Genomic DNA, 14042 nt, shown 5'->3' on the forward strand with positions numbered 1-14042 from the left:
TATAAGTTGCACACCACCTTATGAAAGTTCCATTATTTATTTTGGCAGTGTCTGCTTTTCTTTTCTTTTCTTTTTTTTTTTTTTTTTCTAAAACGGGCATTCCATACATCACGGGTACGAATACAACCAATAGAATCATAAAACAAAAGGTTCGGAAGTGCTCTGGGCATCTCTCTCTTTCCAGACCATAGGGTACTTCCTGAGTGGCTTGCAACATATGCCGCCACCCAGTCTCGGACGGGAAGAAAGGACCAAGCGAGTAAGGGTTGTTTTGTCGACCCTTGACCTTTAACAATGAGGGTCCACTTTTTTTCAGACCGAGGCAACTACGTAAAAGGGAAACTACGTTCCGTTGGCCTCATGATATACATGCATGGCTTGGAATGTAACACTCTCTCTCTCGCCATCTCCAAAATATCGCGGAGCAGGGGGTGAACTCCCTCATAGCTGCTTGAGCCCTTTCAGATCCAGCTGATCACAGTGGCCGAATCTCCCTTCAGTAGGATTGAACTCGTCTGAAACACTTGCCGCGCATAACACATACCTATCCAGGCCGTCGCAGCTTTGTCCCAGAAATCGATGTGTCAAAAATCTGACAGCCCCCTGCTGCCACCACATCAGAGCTCGGCTCCTTGATGACGAATCCGGCCCCTTCTCTCCTACCTCCATCTAAGACTGAGCCATCAAAATTGATTTTGAGGAAGCTCGGAAGTGGGGGCTCTCAGGTAAAGAATACCCTATGTGAAGCAGCCGAAGCAGTATGGGGAGATACATTAATGCAAGACAACAAGGCACTGAAGAGATGAGAGTGGGATCGAAGGAAGAAGAGTCACTTAACCAGCGAGATGAAAAGCGGTACACGCAAACTACGCAATAGCAGCTGACGATATTATAGTTTGAACAGCTAGCTCGTTCCAAGCTGATGACATTGGGTTCCTCTCGTCCTCTTCTTCTTCTTTTTCCTCTTCACAAAACCCTTCTTGAAACAACAACCAGAATAAGGACACTCAATGATCATTCAATGGTCATGTACCCATCTTGTAGATAACTTCACTACCAATAAAATAAATAGTGGTAACACTACATCCCTTTTCATAAAAAAAAAAAAGATAATAACATAGCTTTCGCACTACTTAATTCCGGAGAAATTATTAGGTCAGTCAGATCTACTGTAAATCTAAGATAAAATTACTCTATTTTTTTTATGTATGATAGCAATATGACCTAGAGTGACTTCATCCTAAATCCATACTAAATCTGGTGGATCTAATAATTCCACTTAATTCTGATATAACTCTTGCATGGGTCCCACAATTTTCAGTAGTAACTGCAGCCGCCGGTCACCTTGTTCTCTCTTTTCTTTTGGGTAACCAACAATTAGAAATTTTGAAGTATTTAGAGTTCCACACATGGCAAGGGCATAAGAATAGCGAAGAGAACCACGTTGCTGGTGACATCTCCATTTGGACAGTATATTATTCGCGATCATAGATCTTCCACTCCAGGGTGCGGGCCCACCACTCTACGGAATGGTGGGTCCCAAATGGCTCTATTATTATGGAGACGTGGGACCCATTCACCACATAATTCCATTTTTTCGTGCACCCTATAATTGCAAGCGACAGGGCCAGTCTCTGTGCAAGTGAAAGCGTTCGCTTGTGGGATATGTCGTCAACCTAAGGCCAAATGCATCGCATCTGCATCATATTTTAAACAACTAAAGCTCAGACACTACAAACAGAGAAATATTAGGAGACGGGACCAGGGAGAGATATAGTTTCTCTGCAACATAAAAGAGGATGATATAAATTTGGAGCAAAATTTTACTTTAGCTATCTTTGGTCATCAAAATCACATGTGGCAGATATACCAAATAAAAGAGAAAAAAAAAGCTAGTTCGTAGGATGATTGTTTTGGGGCTAAAAGAGAGGTCACTCGATCTCTTATAATTCAGAACTTTATTCAGGAAAAAAATGTCAAAATATATTATTTAAGTTTTTTGATCCTATATAGATATGTAAAATTTTCTTAGTGAATAATCGATATGGAACTAAATATATATACGCATGAGATCTCATCTTGTAAAGCTCAATTAAGATTAATTAATAACGTGTTTGCTTTACTCAAGAAGGTTATAAAGGTTGATTAACCAATGAGGACAGCACTTGTGGCAGCCTTAATTAGCCAACCCTCATTCCTCCGTTTTGATGCTTGTCCAGTTCATGGGAGCCACGTAAAGGATGTTGGATGTTGGTACGAGAGTAGAAGAATTTATTAAGTGGAGGGGGGTCCCTTTCTAGAAAATGGCCTCTACCTTAGCTCCTAGTTGCAATAGAACAAGGATCAGGTTTTCATTTGGAGACACTTTATCCACCAAAGGAGAAGACGACAGCTCATTATTGCTCACTTATCTTTAGCAGTCACATTGTTATGCTTTTCGTTTCAACCACACCCCTTTACTTGAGAATCAAACAACGTTATCGTTTAGCTACCTCTTCCATGGTGATAGAATGAAGATTCATCAACATAGCATTCGGAAAAAAAAAATTTATTGATGGTTGAGATGCTATAGACACTGCTCGAGAAACAAAATTTATTATATATATATATGATATGGTGGTGACTTTCTGGCACATGTATCTGGTTGAATGTTAGAATTAAAATTTTAGCTGAAAACATAAAAAGGTGGCAATGAGAGTATGAGACAATCTTGGTATAGAGAGAAAAAGGCTTGGGTTAAGTAAGGAAAGAAACCCTCAAGTGAGAGAGTGGGTGACACATCTTTGTTAGCCACAGTTTCGAACCAATTGTACAGCTACGGCATTCACATGCAATTGCCAATGTAATATTGTTGCACCGTAGTCTTTTTCAAGTTAAAAGATTATAAGATTCGACCAGAAAGATGGACTTATGCCAAGATAATATACCTATTAATTTCCAGATCATGCTTTTTTGCATTCTGTTGTTTAAAGAATACGATAATTATTATTTGAAAAATAAAAACTTTTATCATGCAATAACAAAATCTCAACATGGAAGCAATATTTGGGTCAATTTCATAGATCAAAATATATCGAGGCAAGGTTTAAATACTTTTAACGATTAGTTTTCGATCATGAACTTGACTTGAATAAAAGTCTAGATGAACTACCTATAGCGTTTAGACCCTTTTAGATAGAGAGCACCTTTTAAAGATTTCTCAAAGTGAAATGAATGATGGGGTCTTGTGCGAAAGGTAAGTTTGAATCGAGAGTAACCAAACTCTAATACAATGTTATTCAATTATCTAACATGATAGACTATCCATTCGATCATGCATAGTAATTATCATCATCAAAAGTTGTGGTTAGTACATACTGTAACACCAATCAATTTGCCACATAATCTTTTGTCACAAATAACACATGCATCTATTTGTGCATTGCGCATATTTAACCACCCCCTTTTTCTCTCCCCTAAGGAAGAGGGAAAAAAAAAGTACAGGTGGCTAATAAATCATAATAGATTGAAAATACATAAGAAGATGATAATATCTATGTATCTTTCACATGAATCACACACGCCGGAATCGAAACCTCGACCTAGTTCTCATGGTGCCCTGGTTTTCGAAATAGTCAAGACAAATAATAGATATGGGTCAAAGCAAAATAGTATAAAGCAAATGAAATGATGCACCAAATTTAAAAAAATTAGGTTTGGCAAAATATAAAGGGCTTGTTTGGTTCGCGGGAAGTATTTTTCTTCTTAGGAATATAATTCCTGCGAAGAAGATTCGTAGGAAGAGAATGCTTGGGAATATACTTTTGGCATGTTTAGTTAAACATAGAAAAATGACAAATTTACAGAGTGCTTATGTTTGGTTGATCATCCACTTTCCTCGAAAAGTTTTGTATAATTTCTATTATACCCCTTAATAAAAATTAGGTCTTTAATGTCTCTTTAATATTGAAGGGCGTTTTTGGAAAAAAATAAAGATGGAGTGATTTCTGCGTAATGAGAAAGTAACTTTTACATATTTCTTAGGAAAGATTTTCTTATGAAATGTGGAAATCATATTCTCATGAAAGTATAACTTTTTTATCTTTTTCTTAAATTTTTAATTAAATAAAAAATATTTTATTATTTTTTCTTTTTTTTTTTTTTTTTCTTTTTTTTTTTTTTTTTCATGAACCAAACGAGCTCAAAAGAGTTATAGGAGGTTGAAAGGTCAACAAGGCAAAAGCCAAGTTAAACTAACACACGGGTCTGCCAAACAAATGGCTGACGGAGCCGCCTACGTACACTTAACCGTGGAGGAGCCGCACCAGCCAAGGGGATCTTCCGTCAGGTGGCCAAATAACGCCGTCACAGCACGATGTCACATTTAACACCATCCAACCCTTATAATGGCGACAAACCCGGAACGGGCGTGGGCCCCAATGCTGAGTGCCGTCTCCCACTCTCTTATCAACGCCACGTCGCCACCCGTCCTCTCTTCCCAAGTCCAACCTTCCTTTCTCCCCTCGCCCCTCATCTCCCAAAAGGCTCGCAGAGCTTTGTTTCCTTCCCACAAACTCTTCATCGCCACTTCCATCCCTTGATTTCTCTTCTCCTTAGCACACGCCACAAATGGACTTATCAAAGCGTAGCCACAGATTCTTCAAGTTCAGAGCCCCACACTCCCAAAAAACCTTCATTCCTCACCCTCTCTAAGCTTTGGATGCTTCCCATAATATCCTCTCGACAGGCCGAAGAGTCCCCATCCAACCTACCACCAACACCACTAGCCAAATTCCCCTGGAAAATTCTCCTCAAGGGATAGACAAGAGGAGAAAAAGATTTATATACCCTTGTCCATCCGGTTCTCCCATTCCACACTCTTGTCGTTTACATCAATGATCGGAAGGTGCTTCGACTTCTCACGTGCCGCAGTCGTAATTAAGATGGCCTGGATCATGCTATGGATCGACTACTCGAGGCTGTTCTGGCTCTTCTTTGGCGACTTCTCCTACGAGAACCATGAAGGAAAGCCTCGGATTTAGCAAACCTTCTGCTAACTAGAGAACTCGACGCTTCCTGATAGGCGATCCGATCCCTCGGGAGCTGGTTTTAGTTTTTGTTTTTTCTGGTTTTCTTCTAAGGTGCAAGAGTTTTCGTAGGCCAACAACATGTACGAGTCCCGGCGGGGGGAGCGGGCCGCCGAGGGGAATGGGTACGTCGAGATCGATCCCACCGGCCGGTATGGACGTGTAAGTTCTCCTCAAGCATCATATCACTTAATTCTATCTAATTTTATCTTGCTTAGCTGGCTCTTTCTGGTTGCTAGCTGCTAATGAGGAGGTAAATGAGCTGAGACTTAGAATTAGAAGATGTTTCATTTAATTTCTTAGGTGCTTTGATGCTGGGCTATCATTATATTATCGTCCTTTGGAAAAGTTAGCTATGACGTGCATGCTCTACCAAATACCAATTTGCTTACAAATTCTCATTTGTCAAGAATTCAGCTTGATGTTTTGTCGTTTTTTTTCCTTTATGATATGCTAATTAAGTATAATTAGATGTGCTTTAGACCCCATCGCTGACAGGACTGGGGTAATTGTTGGCCTTTGGTTTATGTTTGGTCTAGACCTTCTCAATGAGATCAGCATATTACAAGAATCATCCTTCGGACATGATCAGCTAGGAATGGCATGTTATATATATCTTTCGTAGACAACAGCTTTCATGATCTAACATATGCAGTCGATGATTTTGGTATTTTTTTTGTTTGTGAAGTGCTTCCATTTTTATGTTGGGATCAGACTTCACGATTTGTTATTATTACTGTACGTCTAAATTCAAGAGGTCATCCCTAAGTTATGACTAATAGAGCCGAAGCATTAACCATGCTATTATACATATAAATCAGTGCCGGAGTTGTTTTGTGATGGTGGATCTAGATTTCCGAACGCAATCTAGCTACTTGGAATGAAACGAAGAGGGCCGGGGTTCTAGTCGACAGACTTCTGACAGCAAACAGAGATCTCGAGGTTAATTATCTTAAACATCATGGTTGCTTAGTTCTTGCAGGCTTGGTAAGCATTGAAATTTTTTATTGTAATGATAAAATATTGGATCGCCAAAATCTTCAATTATTAAATGATATTTGCATCATCAGAGCTGCAAGACCATGTAAATCTGAGGTGTACCTTGAATTCTATATTTATTAAACCAGGTTCTTATATGTTACTTTAGAAAAGATTTGGTGAGACTAATCAATGGGTTAATATATAATATTTTTTGGGTTTGATGATCAAGTGGCGATTGGAGAACACACACACACACACACACACACACATATAGATAGAAATAAAAAGCCCTTAGTGGAGTAAAGACATGGTCGATAAGCCAAACTCTAAATTCTACACAATTGTATTGACAATCTTGATGTTACTAAGCTTGTCTTACTATGGACCTAGTGCTCCAACCCAGTTGCCTTCTATTGGAGATTACCTCGAAGATAACAATATCTTCAAAATTTAGTGATGTCTCTAGCAGGAGGTAAAAAAAAAAAGAATTTTTCCTTGCGAGAAGAGAGGGAAAGCTACTGCTTGTGGTGACACATAGCCTTGTATTCGTTGTGGCCTACATCACGCAAGTGGACTGCGAGGAACTAAAGGTGGACTGTGATATGTGGGGCCTACATCAAGAAAAAAAAAAGTTATTCAGATTTTAGATGCATTTCGCATCAGTAATAGATTTTATTCGAAGTCTTAGCGTTCCAACAAGATGCCTCGTCACAAGTAACAATAATTCTTTTGACCTAAATAAACAAAATAATAACGTCAACTGTTACGACTTAGCACGGTATATTCATTTAAGATACGAGCTAATCTGATCTCTCTCTCTCTCTCTCTCTCAATAAAACAAATATGTGCTAACATTAATAACAAATAACTTCTCTCTCGCTGAGTGCGTGTGTGTGTGTTGGTACTTGACTCCTCAGTTATGGGGGAGAGGAAGGTAGCAAGGCTAACAATTTAAGTTCCTTGGCTCAAAATGAAGTGGAGGGGGAAAAGGTTCGAGTTGTAGAAAATTTTGGTTTTATTTAACCATTTAATGCAAGATTACAGATGTGGCAATTATATTATAGAAAAATTAACTTAATCATTTTGACTTTAATGGGATTATTTTGACTTGTTATGTGCACACACCATATCAAGTGATAATTATAGGTTGCCTGGTGTTCCTTGAATGGGAAATGCTAGGATTGATATAGTCCTAAAGGTTAATCAAGTTATCTGATTTATCCAATGCACAAGTAAGCTTTAGAATGCATTCCTCATCAACTAGATACTATTTTTTTTTTTTTGAGATTTTGATTAATGAGAAATAACTTCTAAGAAAAGAAAAAAGGCTTGGAGTTTGGGCATGCATGATAGATTCTAGACCTTTTTCTGTTATTACGTGGTAGATCATGTACAACTTTAGGCGATTTTTTTGGAATTCAGAAATCCATACTTATGTATTGCCATGTCGGCAGGTAACAGCGAGCATGTAAGACATTTCCTTAGCAGGGCATTAGTATCTAAATTGGTGGTAAGCTCTGTGATGAATGAAGTGCCAGAAGAGGCCATTCACTCCTAATGTCAAACAATTCACAAATTAATTTATGGTGGATTCCACTTATTTCTCTTGTTCTTCTTCATTCTCATTGGTTTATCTTAAGTTGTCCTCACTTTCTTATTCAATTGACAAATCATTAAGATCCAACTGATCCTCTAATTTTATTTCAAATGACTGATGTTCAATCCTCACATTTTTTCTGCTGCTACATGCATTGCAGTTCAATGAGATGCTTGGGAAAGGAGCCATGAAGATAGTGTATCCTTCTTTGAACATGGCCCATTATTTGCCAATTTTTATAGTGTACACACACACACACACACACAGAGGCATATACCTTGGATTGTGTGACATGTCTTCCTTAATTGAGGACCTCAGCTATAGAGCATTTGATGAGCTAAATGGGATGGAGGTGGCATGGAACCAGGCCAAGATCTGCGATGTGCTGCGGTCTCCGGATGCACTGCAGCGCATGTACTCCGAGGTTCACCTGCTCAGCACCCTCCACCATGAATCCATCATCACATTCCACGCCTCATGGATCGACGTCGGAAGGCGGACCTTCAACTTCATCACCGAGATGTTCACCTCCGGTACCCTCCGTGAGTAAGTTCCTATTCTACTGGGGTCAGGCCATGCAGCATTTTGGCCTTAATCCAATTTTGCTCTTTTTAAGTGAATTTTATCTAAGAAAGAGACCATTTGGATCTGGGCATTCTCTTGGTGCAGGTAGTGCATTAGATCCTACAGTTAGATTTGAGCAGTAGATTAGATTGAACCTAGTGCCTCTGTAGCTATTATGGCTGTTATTCTTCCTTGGGTATAGGAGGAGTTCTGGGTCCAACCTAGTTTTGCTGTAGCTCAGGCTATGCTTGCCTCTTAACTATTGTTGTCAGCTTGGACTTCTTGTGTCAACTGAAGTTTAAAAACCGTAGTAAGAAATCTCTCTACATGTCCCTAATTTTGTTCTTTTAAATATGTGTCAAACTGGTCAAAATATAAATCATGAGAAGAATCAAAGAAAATAATGTTTCATTTTTGAGATCAGGAGGGGCTAATCCACGCCTTTTTACCATTACTCCCATCCCTTGATGGCGACTCCAACAAGAATCAAACCCCCAGCCTCTTACTTAAGTGATGAGAGGTGGTAACTTGTGAATTAAAATTCGATAGTTGAAATAAATCTTTTTTATATAATAAATAAAAATATTAGCAAAAACTACAATTCTAGCAAAATCTAAATGTTTTTTTTTTTTTTTACTAAGTTAATATATAGCTTCTGATTTGAGAATTGCCCATGTAATATCCAAGAAGTATCAAAATTCTAAAAAGTTATTAGATATTTTATTTTTTTCTGTTGAAAATTTGTGAAAGGTACTTCTTAAGAAGGTCCAGATTCCCAAAGCCCATGGCCTATTAGCTACAAGATTTGTTTCTAAGCAATACTACAGTTGGTTTATTTGTTGTTGTCTTTGGCTAATAAAAAATCGATAGATGAGTATTAACACAAGAATTTGGATTTAGGTACCGGCAAAGATATCGACGAGTTGACATCAGAGCTGTCAAGAATTGGGCCCGCCAGATCTTGCATGGACTTGTATACTTACATGGCCACGATCCTCCAGTGATACACAGAGACCTCAAATGCGACAACATCTTCGTCAATGGGCATCTAGGGCAAGTCAAGATCGGTGATCTCGGGTTAGCGGCTGTCCTCCGGGGATCACAATCTGCGCACAGTGTTATAGGCAATTAATCCTTGCCCTTATTTTAATTTTTCTTCATATACTACTTAATTTTCTTTTATAGAAACTAATCAGCACAAATTCTAGCTCCTTTATTACTAATTAACAACATTCAAAATAATTATACCATATACCAGCTTCTATCTTGCTTTGCATGGCTTGCACACTGACATGGCAGAGTGCAATTAGCTTGGCAGGGGAAGACAACATGCAAAGTTGGTCTATGAATCAGGATCCTCTTTAGTTTCCTTGAACTAGAGAATCCAATTCTTAAACACAGATCATCTATCACTCACACAGATAGTCTGTGAATCAATACTGGATCCAGTCTGCTGCAATTCCTAATACATAAGCCAATATCATACAGCTAATATAAAAAAATAATTATAAATCTGAATTATAGAAATTTGCTACAACTAGGGTTGTACAGAATTCAGAGTCTTCTATGCATCCAGTCTCTTTAGAGCTTAAACTTACGTGTATAACATGCTGCATTTAGGTACGAAAACTAGATTCCAATCTGAATCATATCTCGATGAGATTTTATTAGTAAGTAAAGATAAAAATGAATGCAAACTAACTTAGTTGCACCTCTGCTCTATGTTGGAGGAGGCTTTGGTCCAAAATGAAGGAAAACATATTGCGTCATATAGACCTGAGTCGATTTCAAATGTATCCCTCTTGGCGGGAAGGGCCTGTAACGGTCGCCGCGCCAAAGATGAAGGCATCTAACAGAGAAGCCAGAGTTCTTAAACCTCTGTCGCTGCTGTTTGTTCCAGGGACGCCGGAATTCATGGCACCGGAGCTCTACGAAGAGGATTACAATGAGCTCGTCGACATATACTCCTTTGGTATGTGCGTGCTCGAAATGCTTACCTCCGAGTACCCCTATAGCGAGTGCTCCAACCCTGCCCAAATATACAAGAAAGTCACTTCGGTGAGCTAATTCTCCAGTCCCCAGTACCTTGACATCCTTTCTCCAAACAAATCGTTACTCGACGCCTCCACTGCTTCATTGTTCTACAGGGTAAGCTGCCTGATGCCTTCTATCGGATCCAAGATCCCGAGGCCCGGCGTTTCATCGGCAGGTGCCTAGAAACTGCATCGAAGAGGTCATCGGCCAAGAAGCTGCTTCTCGACCCCTTTCTTGCATCCGATGACCATCGTAATACTCTTCTGCCTCAGAACGCTCCACCAATCCAGGTTAAGGCCACTGGACCTCAAGGTCACGGTCACCATGCACCAGAGATTCACAACCCTGAGCGCACAAAGAGGAGAACTGACATGACGATTACTGGGAAGATGAATCCAGAAGACGATGCCATCTTCCTCAAAGTTCAAATAGCCGACAAAGAAGGTATTAAATTTTGTTCATAGCGCATTTGTGATTATGGCAGCGTTTGAGCACTAGATCCCATCAGAACTTGTCTCTAGATCATAGAATAATAATGCATGGCAATCGGACTTGGCAGGTCATATGAGGAACATATATTTTCCATTTGATATCGTGACCGACACACCGATCGACGTCGCAAACGAGATGGTCAAGGAGTTGGAGATAACCGATCGAGAGCCCTCGGAGATAGCAGAGATGATAGCTCAAGAGATCTCAACTTTGGTGCCAGGTTGGAAGGAAGGAGATATGCCCGAGGACAGCCATTATGCGTATAGCTATGGGGATGATGATGAGGATGGATGCAATCACCCTTTCTTCTGTCTATCCTCCCCTACGTCCTCCCAGGGATCACTCTTTGGGATGGGTCCTTCCCCAGGGTGGTCTCACCAGCAGCGCCAGTCTCACCAAGAAGACTGGTTTGGAGGTATGTAATATGTCATTGACTCGCAATTCTAATGCGTGAACTATGAAATCATTAATAAAATTAGGGTGCTGATGTAACCAAGGAAATTTAAAGGGTGACTCTGGTATATATCTAGACTTTTAGTTGGTGTTACTGAGAGTTCAACTAGGCGACCAATCTATACCTGTACTGGCTCATATAAGTATTTTCAAATTTAGGAAGAGAACTGCTAATTGCATTGCTAAATTACATGGCACTCTATTCCTGAATAAGTGCTGATACAAGGACAAAGAAATGGGATTTGTAGAGAGGTCACAGCAAAACATTACTGCTAGCATGGTTTTATGTAATCTTCACTTAGTTGGAAACATATTGATTTAGGTCCAACCAAACACCAGGAAGACATTAGAAGACCATATTCCTAAGAAGATATTTTGGTAATGCCTACCTCTAATTATGCAGATGATCCATACTTTGATGATGACGACGGGAGCTCCATGCACTCTGGCAAGTATTCTGCTGTGAACTACGTCTCGGGTAATGAACACGAAGGCGAGGGAAGCTGCCATCAAAGAGAAACTCAGCCGATCCACAACAGCCACAAGTCGACAAGGTTTTGTCCCGGAGAAGGCCATCCGGTTGATGCCTCTCTGGCTACCAAATTCCACCAGCAATGTAGCATATTGCTGGAGTCCCCTAGAGCTTCCAGCTCTCGTGCAGGCAAGAGACCGGTCGATGGCCGCTGTATGATGAGGAACCGTTCGATGGTTGACATACGGAGCCAGCTGCTGCACCGGACCTTGGTGGAGGAGGTGAATAAAAGGTTATTTAAGACTGTCGGAGCAGTCGAAAACATAGGCTTCCAGGATCCAACAGAAGGCTCGAGCAAGACTTCATCATCCTCAAGGAAAGACCATAGGAAGCAGAAAACAAAGCCATAATGGGGAAGGGGTTAAAAGCTTATATTGGCCTGCTAGCTAGGCTTGTGATGATATGGTGTCATGATATTTGAAGTTTGACACCTGAGCTGGACCTTGCCATGTACAATTGTGAATATTAGTAATCCTCTTGTGGGCTAGTGATGGCAATCTACTCTGCAAGTTCTGCTTGCTTACTATAGCATCGAACATTTTTGCAGTGTCTGAAGAAACAAGTATATGTGCTCGATTGCTTTCTTGTAAGCATAAGTTTTCCTTGCTTGCTATAGCATCAATCATGCTTGCGGTGTCCGAAGAAAGAAATGTATGAGCTCAGTTATTCTCTTGTAAGCATAAGTTTGTTACATGGATGCTTGTATCTCTTGCAACAATCTCAACCATTGAAGGAAATTAAATTATCTGACCATGAGGTTGATTCAGGCTCTTTCATTGCCCTCTCTGAAACCTAACTGATCTGCCAATGCATTACCTTCCTTATAGATCAGGATTTGAATAGCGTAATTTTGACATTAAAATGGGTTCCCATTTCAAATGTTTTTGACCATTACACTGACATGTATGGGCATTATTTCTCAAAACTGCAGGCATCCAAAATCCTTGCATCAAATCCACCATAAATGATTTTATACAGATACTTCTTTGATGTTTATCTCTATATAAAGGTAATTGTTAGAGAAAAGTCTCCATCACATCATGGCAATCGAAGACTAGTTGGTCTTCTTCTTGCTTATAATATCTCTGAATTGTAAGCCGCACATTTTCTGACAAATGGTGGGGTTTTCCTAGTCTTCTTTGTCAAAAAAATCATGGCAATTGGACAAACAAGGATGGCGTCAACAAAGAAGCACGACTTACTGCGTTTCTCAAATATTGTTCTTTTTTTCTATTGTAAGATGCTTCTCTCTCACACACATCTTAAATTTCTTCCTCTCTCTTAGTTGAAGTTATTTTCTTTTGCATTCCTTTCTATTTCAGCATTGATGGGTACATTAGGATCAAAAAAAGAGAAGATTACATTTTTCATTTCATTGTTGGCCAAAAGCATGCACATAAGCTGAAGGCAACAATAAAATTGCTTGGCGAGCATGTGAGACTATAAGGACAATTTTGAAATACCCAAGACTCGAAAGCAGAGATTGATGTTTCTTGCTGCCCTGCCAAGTCGCACATCATCGTTGCTGCTGATGCTAAGAGCTCTCCTCACATAAGATTGTAGTTCTCATTCTTTTGTTGAGGTTCCACCTCTCTGTAATGGAGAAAAAATGAGAGGAGGGCATGGGTGAATAGTGATCCTGGAGTACCTGATGGCCAAAAAAAAAAAAAAAAAAATTCCATGTAATCATATTTGTATCTTTGAATGTTCTTTGCTAATTTTTTGAAAAAAAATCTAATACTATTTTAATATTCAACTTCTTTTTAGAATACAATGATTATTCATCATCATTCAGGCTTGAATCGGAGACGTCTCAAATAAAGAGATGGCTACAAAGTATAACATTCAACTTCAACCACGTGAAGGGAAAGATATAGTCTTTGTTTATCCTAAATTCCTAATCGCTCTAATTTTCTCTTCTTTTTTTGGTGAAAAAAAGGGGAATGGGGGAGGAAGAGACAAGCCCACCCCCGCGTAGCAGCCTCCACTGGGCCCCCACCATGCCAGGAGAATGTTCGATGTAGGTAGAAATGGCCGTGTGTTGGGCACCCCGACCGGTTTTACTCATACCTTTCCCACCCGTGGGCCCGGCTCAGCTACCCCTCTGAGTTCCGGCTCGAGTCCCACGTGTGAGTACGTCACACCTGGCACCACCCTAGCTACTAGAGGTCCAAGAAGCGTTCCTATGCCTCATGTCCAAGCAGTGGCCGAAGTTATATTTTAATCAACGCTTGGGACCATCAGGATAGAAATTACGCCTAATTTTCTCTTCTTCAAAGCATACAAAGTGGAACCGTAACCATCAAGAGAACTCCAATAAAGT

At 39.9% G+C, this 14042-nt stretch overlaps 1 protein-coding gene across 4 annotated transcripts; it reads left to right on the plus strand.

The window, feature by feature from the left end:
• Window positions 1-4470: 4470 nt before the first annotated feature.
• On the plus strand, window positions 4471-12490 carry LOC103713425 (putative serine/threonine-protein kinase WNK5). 4 transcript variants are annotated; one of them, XM_039124911.3, is made up of 9 exons: window positions 4480-5228; window positions 7502-7557; window positions 7805-7842; window positions 7963-8190; window positions 9109-9332; window positions 10109-10266; window positions 10356-10686; window positions 10802-11149; window positions 11591-12490. In XM_039124911.3, the coding sequence occupies exons 3-9, from the start codon at window positions 7814-7816 to the stop codon at window positions 12067-12069; spliced, it is 1797 nt and encodes a 598-aa protein (XP_038980839.3). In that variant the 5' UTR covers window positions 4480-5228; window positions 7502-7557; window positions 7805-7813; the 3' UTR covers window positions 12070-12490. The 4 variants fall into 4 exon arrangements, with proteins under 4 accessions (XP_008798574.4, XP_038980839.3, XP_088559535.2 ...); XM_088703410.2 differs by lacking the exon at window positions 7502-7557 and adding an exon at window positions 5888-6008 and having other exon boundaries at window positions 4877-5228; XM_008800352.6 differs by lacking the exon at window positions 7502-7557 and having other exon boundaries at window positions 4471-5228.
• Window positions 12491-14042: the final 1552 nt, after the last annotated feature.

The sequence above is a fragment of the Phoenix dactylifera genome, chromosome 8 (genome assembly GCF_051530095.1).
Source record: "Phoenix dactylifera cultivar Ajwa chromosome 8, Ajwa_hap1_PhDact_Kaust_v1.1, whole genome shotgun sequence".
NCBI classification, from domain to species: domain Eukaryota; kingdom Viridiplantae; phylum Streptophyta; class Magnoliopsida; order Arecales; family Arecaceae; genus Phoenix; species Phoenix dactylifera.